The sequence below is a fragment of the Hordeum vulgare genome, chromosome 7H (assembly GCF_904849725.1).
Source record: "Hordeum vulgare subsp. vulgare chromosome 7H, MorexV3_pseudomolecules_assembly, whole genome shotgun sequence".
NCBI lineage: Eukaryota > Viridiplantae > Streptophyta > Magnoliopsida > Poales > Poaceae > Hordeum > Hordeum vulgare.
In genome coordinates, this window is record NC_058524.1 from 40,168,106 (window position 1) to 40,187,085 (window position 18,980).

General features: G+C 42.0%; 1 protein-coding gene across 1 annotated transcript; it reads right to left on the reverse strand.

Annotated features, from left to right (window-relative positions):
- Window positions 1-173: 173 nt before the first annotated feature.
- On the reverse strand, window positions 174-18,616 carry LOC123411701 (MADS-box transcription factor 25-like). The gene is made up of 8 exons (XM_045104661.1): window positions 18,213-18,616; window positions 18,024-18,105; window positions 3,496-3,557; window positions 1,542-1,641; window positions 1,412-1,453; window positions 1,209-1,292; window positions 584-751; window positions 174-465 (listed from the first exon to the last, which is right to left on the reverse strand). The coding sequence occupies exons 1-7, from the start codon at window positions 18,392-18,394 to the stop codon at window positions 611-613; spliced, it is 693 nt and encodes a 230-aa protein (XP_044960596.1). The 5' UTR covers window positions 18,395-18,616; the 3' UTR covers window positions 174-465; window positions 584-610.
- Between the last annotated feature and the right edge of the window lie 364 nt (window positions 18,617-18,980).

Genomic DNA, 18,980 nt, shown 5'->3' on the forward strand with positions numbered 1-18,980 from the left:
GGCTATACTGCTGGTGGCTAATAATATGAAGCGTGTGGAAAAGGGGATAATCCCATCCACTCCTAAACACATAATACACCATGACCTCCAAAGTTGTGCAAGTTTCTGTAAAGCGGCCGATAATCAGACTCAGAACACAAACTTAGTAGCTGCCATATCCAACTCATTAATTAGGAACCACGGCAAAAAAGGCTCATCAATTAGGTTCTGAATTGTGATCAACATATACAAATAACCAAAAACATAATTAAGTTTACATGTTTGTTCATAATATACTTGATCTTCTGTTGCATCCTTGTTAATCTCGACTAATTAGACTCACATACAAACTACATCTGCTGCTGCTATATAACAATGTATGTGACAGCACCACAAAAAATATAGTTCTAAGCAGGTGTCTGCTTCAAATTGCACACGAAAGAGCTTCGGTCGTCACGCACAGACTGAAAATATTGTTGACATGGTCTGGTGCAAAACAATAAACATGAATTGAGAAATGTAATTAACTGTGACTTGTTTGGCATGCGATTGAGCACATGGATCTTCTTAGTAATTTAACTGACACATGAATTACAATACTTACAGCTTGCAGTGGACGAGGTAGTAGATGTTATTCATCCTCATGCTCCTGCTGGCGCAACTCAAGGTTGATATTTGGTTCACGTACTCTAGTACACACCAATAGCCCGGCAGCAGCTTTGGAGCTGCTTCCAGTGGCTCCCTGCTCACGCGATGCCATGGCCCCGGAAAGCTAATAACACACATTAATAGTTTGTCGCGTATCAGCTTCCTTCGATGCTTGCAATAAAAAAACTGAAGCTAATATGATCAATGTTATATTATCCAGGTCTGTTATATAATGTGTGGCTAGTTCCAACAGTTCAAAAAAAAAAATTATAGCGGTTGCAACGCGTTTCTAGTCTGTCCAACACATTATGACCTTCTTCTGAAAGATTTCTATTTCTATTACAAATACGCTATATAGGATGTGAAGTATCAAATAAAATCTACCCAAGAAAATGTGTGTGGGTTCTATATTTTGATTCTTCGAATTTTCCTTTTCTTTTTCAAAGAATATATATGCGATCATGTCTTTCAGTGACTTGCTAATGCATATGTTATAGCATGTGGTTCATCAATGATTATTTTCAAAGTATCTGGACTTTCAGATGACAAGCTAGGATATATTAGCTACTATCATTTCTTACCTTCTTCTGCAGCTCAATGTTGTGCTCATGAGCAATGCTCAGCTTCTTACCAAGGTCTATATTTTCCTTCTGAATAAGAAATCCCTGCAAAAGCAAATTCCATCTTATCACACCTCAGTTATTAATAACAAACACACACATTAACTGAGCTATTTCAACACCAACAACAGCAGAAGCAAGAACATGAAGAGGATGTAGTGAACCTTTTGGTTGAGTTCTTGGATCTCGGCAGCCATAACTTGATTCTAAAGAAATCAATTGTAAGTAAAGTATCTATGAAACAACACCAAAATGAAAAATGAAAATAGGAAAGGAAGGGCAAAGAAAGGGTACCTTCTTCTCTCTTACGGAGTGCAAACTCATCTCAACTTGGTTCACCAAAAACTGCAGATCTCGAACAGTGGTACCAGATAGCTCCTCTCCCAACAGTTGCCTAATGTCATATGAGGGCACATGGTTTAACAATATAATTAGCTGGTAGCTACCTAGCTAGCTTCTCCATTCATAACAACTAAATGCATGGCTTTTCACCGGCATAGTCTTCAAGTGAGAGATCTTGGTATGTATGACAGGACCGAATCCATTCTTTTCCGAAATCGATGTCAAAAAAGAACTACTAATCCTTACCTTTTTTGAGGAATCCTTCATGAGTGGTTGTGAATGAATGAATTTTTTAATCCTTTCGACCTTGGTTCCATAGGAGCGGGTCAGAAAGGTTGAGAAATATAACCATCTGATTTGATTCATTTCCAATAGCCATGAGATGATCATCTTAGGGTGATCCTTTTCTCAGCGGATGATCATTTTGATCTTTTTGGTTCAGGTCATCGGATGGAATATAACGGGTCCTTTCCGTTCCTAGGGGTCATTCTCGTGTTTCGTCTGGTCGAGGAACCAGAACCCACTCCTTCCCTAGAATGGCATATTCCTTTTAGATCCAGAATGCGCTCGTGTCCCGGGATCGGTGGAACGACGCCGAAGGCCTCGCGTGTCTCACTTCTCCCCGAGTCTGGCCTATCTCCCTCTAAGAAGATAAGCTCCAGCCACCACCCTCCTCTCATCTCTCATTCATCATGCCCTCAGACTAACGATGCGGCCGTCACCAAAGGAACTCGTTGTCCCCAGGATCTCACTCGATGTGGCCACCCTGGCCGTCATCTGCGACCTCCAGCCCGAGCCACTCATGCTAGCTCCAGCTCTGCCATGCAGGGCACCGCCACTGCGATGACCCGGTCACCTCCCACATTCCCCTGCGCTACTCCACATCAATTCGGCCACTCGGGCCCCTGATCTAGCCAGCAGGCCAGCCCTCAAGCACTACTCCATGCCTCCACCTCTGGACCATGATCTAGTAATCTAGACATCGCCGACTCATCCCACGTCTTCATCTATGTAGCTCACCCGTCTCCCTCACAAACGGCAACAAGAACAGGGGACTAATGATGTGCTGCATGGGCTCTGCGTGACTGGTCGTCGTATTACTTGACCGTGTATGGCCTTAGTCTGCAACAGGGAACAACAACAACAACGACGGATTACTTGTTGTTGTGGTATGCATGACTCGGTGAAATTTGTTGCAGATACACATCATATAATAGTTGGTGTTGTATTACTTGATGTTGTTGCATGAGAGCTTAGTGAAAGGTTGCTTGCCATCGCATTACTTCCTACTGCTATATGATAGATTGATGAAATTTGGTGCCTATCAGTGGACAAGAAATTTGGCCGTGTGTGGTGTTTGTGTCGGGAGAAGAACATGATGACAGAAGAGAGGTTAGATGAACAATTCCATTCTATCCCATTTCTCAAACCAAACATCAGCATGTAACCATTCCATTCCTTTAAATTGCCCCTACAAAAAAAGAACAAAACCGATCCATTCTGGTGGAATAAAACCATGACATTCCATTCCACTTTGTTCCTGAACCAAACACACCCTTACACTCGTACTCTCTGAAGGATGAGAACCCATTATGTAGCATCTACATCGATATTTCAAGCATTGTATACGTCATTAGCCCGATTCTTTGTAGGAACTACCCGTAATAGCGAACTTGCAAAATGGATTTGTTTCTCATAAAGAGATTTGTTGTTCCTCACTCTGTTTCACTTTAATTTTTATTTTAACAAAAGGACCATAATAAACTTTTGGTAGAAGTTCTATGCACACTATTTTCGTTCAATTAATTTGCATACGATAGAACTTGAAACAACTTCTGGATAGCTATACTAATTGGCATTTTATTTCAATGCATGTATTATACAAACTAAAGAACATTAATATTACCTATTATTATGTTGTAAGTTCTGCACTTGCTGCCTCAGGGTTGTAACCTCCCTCTGCCATAACTGTCCAACAAGTAGAAATGAATTAAGACACTAGCTACAAGCAAACCAAATTAATTAGGAGAACCATAATTGTGCTTACTTGTGTGGTCTACTCGTGCATATCATATATACCTAAGATATCATTTGATTTCAATGAGTTTATTTCAAGGACTGTGACTGATTTTCTTATACATGCCCCATGGATATAAGTGGAATATCATTTATGACTCCTACATACAATTTTTGTAGTTGTTGTATACCTCGATATTTTAGCATGTATTTATTGTTTTTTTGTTAATCCAAGATTCACATTGAGTGTAGGGCAACCATAGTATGCAGAGAGGCACAAGGTAAGTATTTCTATTTGAACTCTAGGAAATAGATCCTAAGACAAATCATGATAATCCACCCCTAACCATTCACTTGTATGAATCTTTCTAAGTCTGAGTACATCCGTAGATACATAGTTTGATAGTTATACATATGCCCAGTTTCCATAGTTAAGAATAATTCATATTTTGGAATTGTTGAACCAAACCACTTTGAAATATTGTGTGTTCGATCTGTCACTTCCAAGCATAACATTTTCATTGGCACTTCAGTCGTTTCGATTTATAGATGTGAGTCGAAGTATAAGTTTGGCACCTCTACTGCCTGTACTTCTCAGTTGTTACTTGTAATTTTTCTACCAATTTTTGTTTGAACTTTTTTATGTATACTACGGTACAATCAAGCATCAATTGGTTTTACCCGGTACTCTGGAACCATTCCATGTTTGCAAAAAGGAGTTGCCTTTTTGGCTCAGAACCACAACTGATTGTTTTCCTAAGATACTTATAAGTGCTTATTTCATCTAGCTTCGAAACATAGCCCTAGTCATTTGAATTCATTTGAATTGTCGCTATGATTTCATTATTTTTCTTTCAACACATCTGAGCGTAGTTATTTTTGTAGTAATGGTCAGATTTTGTATCCTCTCTATAAATATTGTTGTGTACCCATTCATGTTCACAACTACTCTATTCCATCCTTAGTCTTCCACTAACTCGTTCCAACCTTGGCAATCCATTCGAACCCACCCTACTCCACTCCATCCATCTCCACCATAGAGGAAGAGAGGTCCAAGGCAAGAAGAGAAGAGAAGAAGTGTTGGGTTATTGCATGTTCACTTATTAATTCTTTGAAGGCCAAGAAATCCATTCTTCAATCCCTACTTAAGTTCATCTCTTTGACCGCAATCATATCCTTGTGGGAGAGTGATAATTTGTATTCTTGAGAGAAGCTTTGATTGTGGGTCATTCAAGGAGTTCTAATCAAGTGACTTTGCTTTACTTGTTACTCTTGGATAGTAGGTGCGTCCTAGAAAGTTAGGAGCCACTTAAGAGCCTATCAAGTTCTACAAATGAAAGAATAAAGAGTTTGTACATGCTGTAAGACTGCCCGCCGGGTTAAGATCTTCCCTTGGGATTCTAAGTGCAAGCCATGACGAAATAGGTTTATTGCATGTGGTGGTGTGCTTGTGTTGAAATATGCCCTAAAGGCAATGATAAAATAGTTGTTATTACATTTCCTGTTTCAAGATAATCATTTATTATCCATGCTATAATTGTATTTAATGGGAGCATAGATACATGTGTGGATATATAAACAAAACAATGTCCCTAGTAAGCCTCTAGTTGACTAGCCAGTTGATCAAGGATGGTTAAGGTTTTCTGACCATATGCAAGTGTTGTCACTTGATGACTAGATCACATCATTAGGAGAATGATGTGATGGACAAGACCCAAATTATGAACGTAGCATGTGATCGTGTCATTTTGTTGCTATTGTTTTCTGCGTGTCAAGTATTCATTCCTATGACCATGAGATCATGTAAATCACTGACACCGGAAGAATACCTTTTGTGTATCAAACGTCACAACGTTACTGGGTGACTATAAAGGTGCTCTACAGGTATCTCCGAAGGTGTCCGTTGAGTTAGCATGGATCAAGACTGGGATTTGTCACTCTGTGCGACGGAGAGGTATCTCGGGGCCCACTCGGTAATACAACATCACATATAAGCCTTGCAAGCAATGTGACTCAAGTATTAGTCACGGGATCCTGTATTACGGAACGAGTAAAGAGACTTGTCGGTAACGAGATTGAAATAGGTATATGGATACCGACGAACAAATCTCGGGCAAGTAACATACCGAAGGACAAAAGGAATGCTATACAGGATTATATGAATCCTTGGCACAGAGGTTCAACCGATAAGATCTTCGTATAATATGTAGGATCCAATATGGACATACAGGTCCCGCTATTGGATATTGACCGGGGAGTGTCTCAGGTCATGTCTGCATAGTTCAGTGACGTTTCAGGTCATGTCTGCACACTTAAGGTTCGGTGACGTTTCAGTATAGTTGAGTTATAGGTGTTGGTGACCGAAGGTTGTTCGGAGTCCCGGATGAGATCACGGATGTCACGAGGGTTTCTGGAATGGTTTGAAAGCGAAGATTGATATATAGGATGGTTTCATTTGGTCACCGGAAAGATTTTGGGAATTACCGGCAGTGTCCCTTTGTTGGCTGGTGAGGCCAGCCCAAGTGGGCTATGGCGCTAGGAAAGAAAACCAGAAAAAAAAGAGGGAGGTGGGCAGGAAGAGGAGGACTCCTCCTTCCCCAAACCAAATTGGAGTTGGAGTCGTCCTCTCCACTTCGGCCGGCGCCCTAGGGGCTCCCTTGAGCCCCAAGGCTAGCCCCTCCCCTCCTCTTATATACTAGAGGTTTTAGGGTTTTTGAGACACAGCTTTGCCACATGCAACTCAAACCTATACCTCGTAGTTCTTCCTCTAGATCGGCTTTCTGCGGAGCTCGAGCGAAGCCCTGTAGGAATAGATCATCACCATCACCAGCGCGCCGTCATGCTGCCGGAGAACTCATCTACTTCCGTGTCTCTCTTGCTGGATCAAGAAGGCGGAGATCGTCATCGAGCTGTACGTATGCTGAACGCGGAGGTGTCGTCCGTTCGGTGCTAGACCGGGACGAATCGTGGGACGGATCGTGGGACGACGGTGATTTGAATCACGAAGTTGTACCGCTACATCAACCGCGTTTCTTAACGCTTCCCGCTTAGCGATCTACAAGGGTATGTGGATCCGATCTCCCTCTCGTAGATGAACATCACCATGATAGGTCTTCCTGTGCGTAGGAATTTTTTTGTTTCCCATGCAACGTTCCCCAACAGTGGCATCATGAGCTACGTTCATGCGTAGATGTAATCTCGAGTCGAACACAAAAGTTTTTGTTGGCGTTGATGTTCGATTTGCTGCCCTCCTTAGTCTTTTCTCGATTCAGCGGTATTGTTGCACTGAAGCGGCCCGGACCAACATTACTCGTACGCTTACGAGAGACTGGTTTCATCAACCAACATACAACTCGTTGCATAAAGATGACTGGCGGGTGTCGGTTTCTTCAACTTTAGTTGAATTGGATTTGACCGAGGCGGTCCTTGGAGAGAGGTTAAATAGCAATTTGCACATCTCCCTTGTGGTTTTTGCGTACGTAAGATGCGATCATACTAGATACCCATAGCAGCCATGTAAAACATGCAACAACAAATTAGAGGACGTCTAACTTGTTTTTGTAGGGTATGCTTGTGATGTGATATGGCCAAAGACATGATGTGATATATTGGATGTATGAGATGATCATGTTGTAATAGTTAATATCGACTTGCACGTCGATGCTACGGCAACCGGCAGGAGCCATAGGGTTGTCTTTAAACTAACGTTTGTGTTTGCAGATGCGTTTACTATATTGCTAGGTTGTAGCTTTAGTAGTAATAGCATAGATAGCACGACAACCTCGATGGCGGCACGATGATGGAGATCATGGTGTGGCACCGGTGACGATGAAGATCATGCTAGTGCTTTGGTGATGGAGATCAAGAAGCACAAGATCATGGCCATATCATGTCACTTATGAATTGCATGTGATGTTAATCCTTTTATGCACCTTATCTTGCTTAGAACGACGGTAGCATTATAAGGTGATCCCTCACTAAAATTTCAAGATAAAATTGTGTCCTCCCCGACTGTGCACCGTTGCAACGGTTCGTCGCTTTGAGACACCACGTGATGATCGGGTGTGGTAGACTCAACGTTCACATACAACGGGTGCAAAACAGTTGCACACGCGGAACACTCGGGTTAAACTTGACGAGCCTAGCATGTGCAGACATGGCCTCGGAACACGAGAGACAGAAAGGTCGAGCATGAATCGTATAGTTGATATGATTATCATAGAGATGTTTACCACTGAAACTACACTCAACTCACGTGATGATCGGATTTGAGTTGGTGAATTTGGATCATGCCACACTCAAGTAACTAGAGGGATGTCTATTTGAGTGGGAGTTTATTAGTAATTTGATTAGTTAAACTCTAATTATCTTGAACAAAGTCTAAGTCCACTTTGCAATATTTTATGTTGTAGATCAATGGCTCACGCAGTAGCAACCCTGAATTTCAATACGTTCCTAGAGAAAGCTAAGCTGAAAGATGATGGTAGCAACTTTGTAGAATGGGCTTGTAATCTTAGGCTCATCCTACACGCTGGGAAAAAGAATTATGTCCTTAATGCTGCGCTAGGAGATGAACCACCCGCTACGTATGACCAAGATGTTTTGAACGCTTGGCAATCACGTAAGGAGGACTACTCGGTAGTTCAATGTGCAGTCTTGTATGGCTTGGAACCGGGACTTCAACGATGCTTTGAACGTCATGGAGCATATGAGATGTTTTAGGAGTTGAAGTTTATCTTTCAGAAGAACGCCCGGATCGAGAGGTATGAGACCTCCGATAAATTCTATACTTGCAAGATGGAGGAGAATTCGTCCGTCACTGAACATGTTCTCAAAATGTCTGGGTACTCAAACCGTCTAGCTGAGCTGGGGATTGAACTCCCGCAAGAGGCTATCACTGACAGAATTCTTCAATCACTGCCACCTAGCTACAAGAGCTTTGTGTTGAACTATGACATGCAAGGGATGAACAAGTCACCCCGCGAGTTATTCGCGATGCTGAAACTCGGAGAGTCAGAACTCCGGAAAGAGCATCAAGTGTTGATGGTCAATAAGACCACTGGTTTCAAGAGAAACGGCAAAGGCAAGAAGGGTAACTCCAAGAAGAGCAGCAAGACTGTTGCCAATCCGACGAAGAAACCCAAGGCTGGACCTAAGCCGGAAACAGAGTGCTATTATTGCAAGGGGATGGGTTACTCGAAGCGCAACTGCCCCAAGTATTTGGCTGATAAGAAGGCGGCCAACGCCAAACCAGGTATATGTGATATACATGTTATTGATGTGTACCTAACCAACTCTCGTAGCAGTGCCTCGGTATTTGATACCGGTTCTGTTGCTCATATTTGCAACTCGAAGCAGGGACTGCGGAAAAAACGAAGGCTGGCGAAGGATGAAGTGACGATGCGCATGGGAAATAGTTCCAAGGTTGATGCAATCACCATCGGCACAGTCTCACTTCAATTACCATCAGGATTAGTTATGAACTTAAATAATTGTTATTTAGTGCGTGCGTTAAGCATGAACATTATATGTGGATCTTGTTTATTACGGGACGGTTACTCATTTAAGTCAGAGAATAATGGTTGTTCTATATATATGAGTAATATCTTTTATGGTCATGCATCCAATGTGAGGGGTTTGTTCATATTGAATCTTGATTGTGATGACACACATATACATAACATTGAGACCAAAAGATGTAGAGTTAACAATGATAGCGCCACCTTTTTGTGGCACTGCCTCTTAGGTCATATTGGTGTAAAGCGCATGAAGAAACTCCATGCTGATGGACTTTTGCAGTCACTTGATTTCGAATCACTTGACACGTGCGAACCATGCCTCATGGGCAAGATGACTAAGACTCCGTTCTCCGAAACAATGGAGCGTGCAAGTGACTTGTTGGAGATCATACATACTGATGTGTGCGGTCAAATGAGTGTGGAGGCACGCGGCGGATATCGTTATTTTCTCACCTTCACTGATGATTTGAGTAGGTATGGATATATCTACTTGATGAAGCACAAGTCTGAAACATTTGAAAAGTTCAAGCAATTTCAGAGTGAAGTTGAAAATCATCATATAAAGAAGGTCAAGTTCCTACGATCTGATCGAGGGGGCGAATATCTGAGTTTCGAGTTTGGTGCTCACTTAAGACAATGTGGAATTGTTTCACAGTTGACACCGCCTGGAACACCCACAGCGTAATGGTGTGTCCGAACGTCGTAATCGTACTTTGTTAGATATGGTGCGATCTATGTTGTCTCTTTCCGATTTGTCGTTACCGTTTTGGGGTTATGCATTAGAGACAACTGCATTCACTTTAAATAGGGCACCATCAAAATCCGTTGAGACGACACCATATGAGCTATGGTATGGCAAGGGGCCAAAGTTATCGTTTCTTAAAGTTTGGGGATGCGATGCTTATGTCAAAAAGCTTTAGCCTGAAAAGCTGGAACCCAAAGCGGAAAAGTGCGTCTTCATAGGTTACCCAAAAGAGACAGTTGGGTACACCTTCTATCTCAGACCCGAGGGCAAAGTATTTGTTGCTAAGAACGGAGCTCTTCTTGAGAAGGAGTTTCTCTGGAAAGAATTGAGTGGGAGGAATATAGAACTTGATGAGATTTTAGAACCTTCACTCCCTCTAGATGGTGGCGCAGGGCAGGGGGAAACCTCTGTCGAGGCAAAACCGGTTGAGGAGGAAGCAAATGATGATGATCATGAAGCTTCAAATCAAGTTACTATCGGACCTTGCAGGTCGACAAGATCACGTACTGCTCCTGAGTGGTACGGTAATCCTGTCTTATCTATCATGTTGTTAGACAACAATGAACTTGTGAATTATGAAGAAGCAATGGTGGGCCCGGATTCCAACAAATGGCTGGAGGCCATGAAGTCCGAGATAGGATCTATGTATGAAAACAAAGTGTGGACTTTGGAAGTATTACCTGAAGGTCACAAGCCTATTCAGAACAAATGGATCTTTAAGAAGAAGACGGACGCGGACGGTAATGTGACCGTTTATAAAGCTTGACTTGTGGCAAAGGGGGTTTTCACAAGTTCAAGGAGTTGACTACGATGAGACATTCTTACCAATAGCGATGCTTAAGTCCGTCCGAATCATCTTAGCAATAGCTGCATTTTTCGATTATGAAATCTGGCAGATGGATGTCAAAACGGCGTTCCTTAACGGTTTTCTTAAGGAAGAGTTGTATATGATGCAACCCGAAGGTTTTGCCGATCCAAAGAATGCTAACAAAGTATGCAAGCTCCAGCGATCCATTTATGGACTGGTGCAAGCATCTCGGAGTTGGAATAAGCGCTTTGATGAGGTGATCAAAGCATTTGGGTTTATACAAGTTGTTGGAGAATCTTGTATTTACAAGAAAGTGAGTGGGAGCTCTGCAGCATTTCTAAAATTATATGTGGATGACATATTGTTGATTGGAAACAATGTGGAGTTTTTAGAGAGCATAAAGGATTACTTGAACAAATGTTTTTCAATGAAAGACCTAGGAGAAGCTGCTTACATATTAGGCATTAAGATCTATAGGGATAGATCGAGACGCCTAATAGGACTTTCACAAAGCACATACCTTGATAAAGTTTCGAAGAAGTTCAAAATGGAGCAGTCCAAGAAGGAGTTCTTGCCAGTATTACAAGGTATAAAGTTGAGTAAAACTCAGTGTCCAGTAACTGCGGAAGATAGAGAAAAGATGAGTACCGTCCCCTATGCTTCAGCCATAGGGTCTATCATGTATGCAATGTTGTGCACAAGACCGGACGTCAGCCTGACCATAAGTATGACAGGCAGGTTTCAAAGTAATCCAGGAGTGGATCACTGGACGGCAGTCAAGAATATCCTGAAGTACCTAAAAAGGTCTAAGGAAATGTTTCTCGTTTATGGAGGTGATGAAGAGCTTGTCGTAAATGGTTACGTCGATGCAAGCTTTGTCACTGATCCGGATGACTCTAAGTCTCAGACCGGATACGTATTTATTCTTAATGGGGGTGCGGTAAGCTGGTGCAGTTCCAAGCAAAGCGTCGTAGTAGATTCTACATGTGAAGCGGAGTACATGGCTGCCTCGAAGGCAGCTAAGGAGGGTGTCTGGATGAAGCAGTTCATGACAGATCTTGGAGTTGTGCCGAGTGCACTAAATCCAATAACTCTGTTCTGTGACAACACTGGTGCCATTGCTTTAGCAAAGGAACCAAGGTTTCACAAGAAGACCAGACACATCAAACGACGCTTCAACCTCATCCGCGACTATGTCAAAGGAGATGACGTAAATATTTGCAAAGTGCACACGGATCTGAATGTTGCAGATCCGCTGACTAAACCTCTTCCACGAGCGAAACATGATGAACACCAGAACTGTGTGGGTGTTAGATTCATTCCAATGTAAATCGCATAGCAATGTGAGACTAGATTATTGACTCTAGTGCAAGTGGGAGACTGTTGGAAATATGCCCTAGAGGCAATAATAAATTACTTGTTATTATATTTCCTGTTTCAAGATAATCATTTATTATCCATTCTATAATTGTATTGAATGAAAGCATAGATACATGTGTGGATATATAGACAAAACAATGTCCCTAGTAATTAAGCCTCTAGTTTACTAGCTAGTTGATCAAGGATGGTTAAGGTTTTTTGACCATATGCAAGTGTTGTCACTTGATGAGTGGATCACATCATTAGGAGAATGATGTGATGGACAAGACCCAAATTATGAACGTAGCATGTGATCATGTCATTTTGTTGCTATTTTTTTCTGCGTGTCAAGTATTCATTCCTATGACTATGAGATCATGTAAATCACTGACACCGGAAGAATACCTTTTGTCTATCAAACGTCACAACGTTACTGGGTGACTATAAAGGTGCTCTACAGGTATCTCCGAAGGTGTCCATTGAGTTAGCATGGATCAAGACTGGGATTTGTCACTCCGTGTGACGGAGAGGTATCTCGGGGCCCACTCGGTAATACAACATCACATATAAGCCTTGCAAGCAATGTGACTCAAGTATTAGTCACGGGATCTTGTATTACGGAACGAGTAAAGAGACTTGCGGGTAACGAGATTGAAATAGGTATAGGGATACCGACGATCAAATCTCGGGCAAGTAACATACCGAAGGACAAAGGGAATGCTATACGGGACTATATGAATCCTTGGCACAAAGGTTTGACCGATAAGATCTTCATAGAATATGTAGGATCCAACATGGACATCTAGGTCCTGCTATTGGATATTGACCAGGGACTGTCTCAGGTCATGTCTGCATAGTTCTCGAACCCGCAGGGTCTGCACACTTAAGGTTCGGTGACGTTTCAGTATAGTTGAGTTATAGGTGTTGGTGACCGAAGGTTGTTTGGAGTCCCGGATGAGATCACGGACATCACGAGGGTTTCCGGAATAGTCCGAAAACAAAGATTGATATATAGGATGGTTTCATTTGGTCACCGAAAAGATTTCGGGCATTACCGGGAGTGACGAATGGGTTCCGGGTTTTCACCGGAAGGGTCCCACACACCCCGGAGTGATCCCAATAGTCCTAGGATGGCGCACCAGCCCTTAGTGGGCTGGTGAGGCCAGCCCAAGTTGGCTATGGCGCTAGGAAAGAAAACCAAAAGAAAAAATAAGAAGAGGGAGGTGGGAAGGAAGAGGAGGTCTCCTCCTTCCCCAAACCGAATTGGAGTTGGAGTCCTCCTCTCCACTTCGGCCGGCACCCTAGGGGCTCCCTTGAGCCCCAAGTCTAGCCCCTCCCCTCCTCCTATATATACTAGAGGTTTTAGGGTTTTTGAGACACAACTTTGCCACGTGCAACTCAAACCTATACCTCGTAGTTCTTCCTCTAGATCGGCTTTCTGCGGAGCTTGGGCAGAGCCCTGCAGGAATAGATCATCACCATCACCGGCGTGCCGTCACGCTGCCGGAGAACTCATCTACTTCCCCGTCTCTCTTGTTGGATCAAGAAGGCGGATATCATCATCGAGGTGTACGTGTGATGAACGCGGAGGTGCCGTCCGTTCGGTGCTAGATCGAGACGAATCATGGAACGACGGTGATTTGAATCACGAAGCTGTACCACTACATCAACCGCGTTTCTTAACGCTTCCCGCTTAGCGATCTACAAGGGTATGTGGATCCCATCTCCCTCTCGTAGATGAACATCACCATGATAGGTCTTCGTTTGCGTAGGAATTTTTTTGTTTCCCATGCAACTTTCCCCAACAACTTGGTGGGTAATGCAATTGAGATCCTTGTGATCCTAGGATGTTCGAATCCTCCATCAACACATAAATAGGATATTGGCAACCATCTAAACCAGGGAGAAACATCCTACCATCATAACCTATCTACTACTTACTTGCAAGCTATTGTTTTCTCCTTCTAAATGCTATTATTTACTTTCTTGCGAAGGGAATCTATAACGTTGACCCTCAAACCACCTACATCCATCTAGGCGAAGTCCTCCCCACACATTTTCTATCCAATACAGTATTTCCGGAGTCTGGACGGCCTCCACATAGGACTCTGGCACCCCCAGCCCATTCAAATCCCCTCTTGGTCCACTTTTGTTCTGCACCGCCCTGCTCGCCCTTGGTTTGCACCCGCACCCTAGTCGTCTACCGTTTTACCTCCGCCCGCCCGCCTACCAGCCATTATATGATGTTTGCTCCCCCCACCAACGTGGCTGCCCTCCTTGGACTATGTCGTCGTCCACCCAAGATCACTCTGTGGCCAGCTATCCCCCCCCCCCCCCCCCCGCCGCCACGCCGATGACTTCCATGGCAGACACCACATCAATCAAGTGTTCGGTCAAATGCCATTGAGCATTTTTAGGTTGAACTTATTTTTTTTTTCAAGATTAAGCACAATGACACTGTACTCGGTGACTGAGAACGAGTTGTTGTGTGATGCATGATTGGTCATATCTGCATACTTTGTAGGCAGTAACTCAAGGGGCTCGATCTTTTGGCAACACGTGGATGCTTCATTTCATGCGCAAAAGAACTTCCCGTCCTATGAGATACAAGTCATCCATGAAAGCAATGTGAAGTTGTCATTACATTGATGGCACAACATATGCAACTCCGTCAGGAAGTTTTACGGTGCAATTGCATGAGTGAAGAAAATGTGGTCATCTGGCTCATTACCCATGGAGATTATAAGTTTTGCATCATTTTACTCTATATGTTGGTTAACTCATTCATTCACTCACTGTTTATCTACACATTGAATCACCTGAACAAGTTGTCTTGATGTATTAGGCCATTAACGCACATACATTACCGGATGGAACTCAAGGGGTAGTATACATTTGAAAAACTTCGTAAACATTTGGTTGTCTCAGATGTGGTATTTACATTTGAACTATTGTTGTACTATAGTGTCGTGGTCTTAGAAAAAAAAGAGGGCGGATAGTTAGAGAACATTCTTGGATGGACGGCCTGCATGAGTGTTCGCGGACTAGTCCAGCAGGTCCTTGGACGAATATCGGTTCCATTTCGAGGGTCGCAATTGGTGATGCCCTAAGTAATTTTAGTTCGCTTGTCAGCATTGCCTTGTCCTAAAACTTTCAATCCTACAAATTAGAGTAGCATTGTTTAATTGGACTACTCAACCCCCTCCCTCTAGACCTTAGACCTCGATCCCGATGAATATTATGCATCTTAAGTTCTCCCATTTTGATCAGGCGACACAACGATGTTTTGGTGTATCTATTTATGCAGAATGATGTCCTGTTTGACAATACAAGGAAGTTCATTCTTGTATGCAGGTGATACTCTCGTGTACCAATTGTTCGTAGTCATATGTGTTACTAAAGAAGGTGCAACATAGAGAGTCGATGGATCTTACCCAAAGAAGCCTGAGTGGACCACTGGGGAGTTTATGTCATGTATTTGACAGTGTGCCAATGGTGGGCTTATGGATGTTTGGAGTGATCTTGTTTGTCATTTTTGTCTTTGTTGGCCTATGTTTTTTCTATCTTCCTCTCTTTTTCGAAACAAGATAAATTTTGATATCTTTGTAATGAGGCAATGTAATAAGGTTGTCCATGTGCATCTTAGGATGCAGAGAGTTTAGTAAAAGCTAAGGTCCTCTTTCATTCGCATGATTTTCAAAATGCATGAAAAGGAAAAGTATAGGATTGAAGTGGCTTGATCACTTGTATCCTATAGGATTAACAAGGGGTGGTTGATGCCACCCGAAAAAACAAATGAATTGTAAAAAGAGGTTTGAGTGGATGTTAGATTTCCTATGAGATATAGTATAAGGGATCCTTTGATTCAAAGGAATTCTACAGGATTTTTGGAGGATTGAAATCCTTAGAATCTTTTTCCTATATTGATCCTTTTATTCATAGGATTGGATCCCATAGGTATTTTTTTGGGATTTTGTTTTACTACATTTCATAGGAAATCTAACATCCACTCCAACCTCTCATTACAATTCATTTGTTTTTCCTGTGGCATCAAACACTCCTTGCTAATCCTATTGGGTTCAAATGGACATGCCACTCCAACCCTATACTTTTCCCAATCCCGTGTTTTCAAAATCCCGCAAATCAAAGAGGCCCTAAAAGATTCCATAGGATAAATTTCTAAGGGGTCCAATCTTATGAATCAAAGAACCAACGTAGGAAAATAATTCCTAAGGACTTCGGCCCTCCAAAAATCCTATAGAATCCTTTGAATCAAAGGATCCCTAAAAGTATCCCTATCCAAAATATCAACATGGGGATGAGTAATAGGTATATTTCCTGAAATGAGAAATGGAACAAAATGTGGCCGAATCTAGTGACAAAATTGGACAATCTAGCTACAAATAGTATGTTTTGGAGGTTTTCTAGTGGTCCATATTTTTCTACAACATTTCTAGATAGATATTAGTGGGAATGATTTGTAGTTTCATGGATCAGATATCCTAATCTTTGGTAGCTTGGCTCACACTTAAGATAAGAAAACATGCATGGAGTTACAAGCCATCGGGCCATGGATGAGTCATGCGATAGCCATGAGGGGCTATTTAGAAGAGAAATTTAGTGGATATCTAGATAGTGGTGTGATAGCCATAGTTTTCTAAATACACCACCACCCCTATATGATAGCATTTTTAGGGGCCTCATCGGTTTAAACAAATTCCATTGGAATTTTTTAGTTTGTAGGATTAGAAACCCGTAGGAACGTTTATATTGTCTCCCTTATATGTACTTCAAAAAGAAAGTTGTCGTTGAGCAACCTCATGGAGTTTGCCTTTATTTCTTCGACGACTGTGCATGTTTGCAATCCTTTCAAACAAAATTAACATTTTTACCATTGTGCAACCAAACTGCTTCTATCATACAATGATCTATAATTAAATTTATGTAGGAATTAATATGACATGATATTCATTTTGATGTTTTTTCTGTTCTTGTATTTTTATAATACCGAATCAAAGAGGCCATTAGGTCCTCTTTGATTCACATGATTCTCAAAATCCAGGAAAAATGGAAAACACATGATTGGAATTACATATTTTCCTTGATTCCTATAGGACTAGAAAAACATAGGAATTTGGATAAAAGTGTATATCATCCTGCAGATAAAATAGATGAATTATATGAAGAGGTTTGAGTGCATGAAAATTCCCTCCAAAGTAATCCGTACGTACCACGGATAATAATGGTAAGAAACCCCAACTTATTTATGAACCAGATACAATTTTAGAAAAAATTCTTAAGGATCCAAATCCTGAAAAATGTATGGAATTCATGAGCATTTAATGATTCTTTGTTTTCATTAATTACTCTACCATATGCCCATATCATTAATTGTATATATCATATTCAGCCCATCCGCTAGCTGGGCTCGAGCATTTCCGGTGATGGCCATGAAGGCCAAGATAGATTGAAGCTCGAAAGCTGTGACACACTATCCATTTGGCATTATTCAATCATTCATGCGTCTAAGAAATATCAGGAGAAATGTACATTATTCACCCGATCAAGACCCTAACCTACTAAATTAATCAATAGAGATGGTGATCCCCGAATTTGTTTGCAAACTTTGATTAGAAATTTATATTCTTAGGAGTCACTAACGTACGACAACTACTAACAGGTAGGTGTTAACTGTTCAACTGAATGATTAGCCATTTTAGTTAAGTAGTGCACGGAAATGACTATATATACATCTTTTGATAGCTTGTTTGCTATTTTCTTTAATAATAAATTTCTGCAAAGATTGATGCATGTTGTCATTTTGATTGCATAGTTTGAAACATTATTTCACTCGAACGCGGATCATCAAAGATCATATATTGCTAGAGCAGCATCCAAGCTTTATTGCTATTTGTTTTACCCCTTTCATTTCCTTGGTAAATATATGTGTGGCATGGAAAAGCTACTATGCATACATGGTTACATACCTTTGCCTCAGATGTTGGATTCAACACTCCGCAATGCTCCTCTTTCGCCTCCTGGTACCGCCCTAGTATTGCCTCCATTCCGCTGATGACGACAAAAGATTAGAAACACATCCAAATTATGAGAGGATGAAATTAAGTAACTGATAGAGTATTAGAAGGGTGCAGGAACTAATTATTTAACTAACAGACCTGGAGCTCGCGAAGTCGTAGAGGCGACCGGTGCTAGAGAAGACGATGAGCGCAAGATCAGCGTCACAGAGGATGGCGAGCTCCCGGGCCTTCTTCATCAGCCCTCCGCGCCGCTTGGAGAAGGTCACCTGACGGTTCGTTGTGTTGTCAATCCTCTCAATCGCAATCTTCCCCCTCCCCATCTTCTTCTTCTTCTTCTTCTTCTTCTTCTTCTTCTTCTTTTAGATCTCTCTCCGGCCGGCTGGCCGGCCGATTGACGAAAGTAATTAAGAACCAATCGAAGTGGAGCTAAGCAAGAGGCTGCTAATTGTTTCTTCGTCTATGCTATCTGGGTGACAATCGACAAGTCTAATCTAGCTAGTTGAAGCTTTCCCCCCAGCTGCTACCTGATCCAGCTAGCTATTTTTGTATTGTTGGGCTTGCTTGTAATGGTCTGCAAACCAAAAGGGATCGAGAGGCCATGTGATGACAACACTAAGCTAGGCTTAAACGACTGGCTAAATATTATTTTAATTGTAAACTAGGTTAATGAATGGCCCATTACATACTGTTTTCCTCGGTGGCTACGACAAAGGACATCCGTAACATTTATTGTTGCGACTGTTCATAGTTTAAACTTTGGGTACGAGGATAGCCTATTGGCTTCGGACGTGTAGCCATAACCTGTGCCGTACAATATGGCGTCAGCTACCAAGCCAGCCTCTTTTTGTTCGAACCATTGAAATAGTCGTGTTAGGTACGTATTCAAAGATTCGTTTCTAATTGAGG

Excerpts from the sequence above, each read along its gene's own strand:
- LOC123411701 (XM_045104661.1), bottom strand. The coding sequence starts at position 18,394 with ATGGGGAGGGGGAAGATTGCGATTGAGAGGATTGACAACACAACGAAC. Across the intron at positions 3,558-18,023 it reads ATCCAACATCTGAGGCAAAG|TTATGGCAGAGGGAGGTTAC; the intron begins GTATGTAACCAT and ends CTTGTTGGACAG. Across the intron at positions 752-1,208 it reads ACATTGAGCTGCAGAAGAAG|CTTTCCGGGGCCATGGCATC; the intron begins GTAAGAAATGAT and ends GTGTGTTATTAG.